Here is a 1321-nt window from a genome sequence, read left to right as displayed (position 1 = left end):
GCAGCAAGCGAGAGCTAAGGATATTGTTACTGTGTTGAAATCTGAGATGGGAGGAAGTGAGAATCGAGCGGTGATTCAAGCTATACAGGACCTGGAAGGGTTAACGGAAACAGAGACAACAAATGAGCCACAGCACATGGTGCAACTGCCAGACGAGGGACATGTGCAAGGACAAGGGCAAGCACAAACAGAAGCAGAGGCAATGCAAGAAGCGCTGTTCTAAAGAGAACCTTGACGCGCTGTTCTAAAGAGAACCTTGACACAAAAAAGCTAGTGGTGATGATGGTCGTGTTGTGTGTTCCATGGAATATTTAATCTTATAAGGAGTGTTTGCAGGAGAGATTACAAAAAGAACAATGGAATGATGATTGTGTCTTTAACCAAACAACAAGGAGAGGTAGGGTAACGTCTGTAAAGTGAAGTAGGATGTTACCATTGTTTATGCTCCCCCATCTCTCTCCGTCGTCCATATCTGTGTAGGATAGTGCTCTTTGTTTCCTCGTGTTTTTTAGACTCACTCTTGCTCTTGTTCTATTTTGTCTCTTTTAGGCTTTTTAGATGTTTGTTGTTGATGTTTATCAAACCGCTTATGTAATTTTTAATTTTTATGACCACGTCCACTTTTATGATGCGTTCTTCCTTTTTCTTAAACCCATTGAATTATATGTTGCTTTATTTGAACTTCGAAATCCGGTTTATGTAATTACTGCAAATATTAGGTAGCAGGTACAACTGTTTTCACCTTCTTCTTTTTTACTCGAAGCACACCATTTAATAAAATGATCCATCATCATTTACTCGGTTTTGACTTAGGTTTTAGTGAAACTTTTGAAAGATCAATCTGGTGGATTCTGTTGATATTCAAAGTTTGTGGGAGTAGAAGTGGTTTCAAGATCATTGCAGCATATATGTTTTGTAGATCTTGGAATTTATCACCTTGTAGCAAGCAAGTTGGGCATAGATGAAGAGGATGACGTTTTGGTTTATGACTCTTTTACAACACAGACAATGGGCTTCACTTGAGCTTATATGACTAAAAACTTTACATGTCTTTTGTGTGTTAGTTGTTTAAATTGTACCCTTTTTTCTATGTAACAGTTAATGACACTCTATAATGGTGTCTCTATTGTTAAATAAGTTGTAATTTGAAAGCAATAATAATATGAAATACCACTTAAGGAAAAGAAAAAAAAGGAGAAAAGAAAACCATTTTTTCAATACTTTTTGTCTCCAAAAAAATTTGAATTTGAAAAAAAAGCAGGGTGCATTTCAACTTTGGTTTTTTTATCAACTTTTTTAGAAAAAAAAAAAAAAAAAAAAA

At 35.6% G+C, this 1321-nt stretch overlaps 1 protein-coding gene across 1 annotated transcript in view; it reads left to right on the top strand.

Moving 5' to 3' along the window:
• LOC104777783 (proline-rich receptor-like protein kinase PERK9) overlaps nucleotides 1-651 on the top strand; it is a gene marked incomplete in the record, with an annotated part of 3613 nt that extends 2962 nt beyond the window's left edge. Inside the window, 1 exon segment of the mRNA XM_010502098.2 lies at nucleotides 5-651. Within this exon segment, the coding sequence (XP_010500400.1) occupies nucleotides 5-223 (219 nt within the window).

This window comes from Camelina sativa, chromosome 3 (assembly GCF_000633955.1).
Source record: "Camelina sativa cultivar DH55 chromosome 3, Cs, whole genome shotgun sequence".
Taxonomy (NCBI): domain Eukaryota; kingdom Viridiplantae; phylum Streptophyta; class Magnoliopsida; order Brassicales; family Brassicaceae; genus Camelina; species Camelina sativa.
The sequence above is the reverse complement of the archived record's forward strand: the minus strand, read 5'-3'. Positions and strand labels throughout refer to the sequence as shown.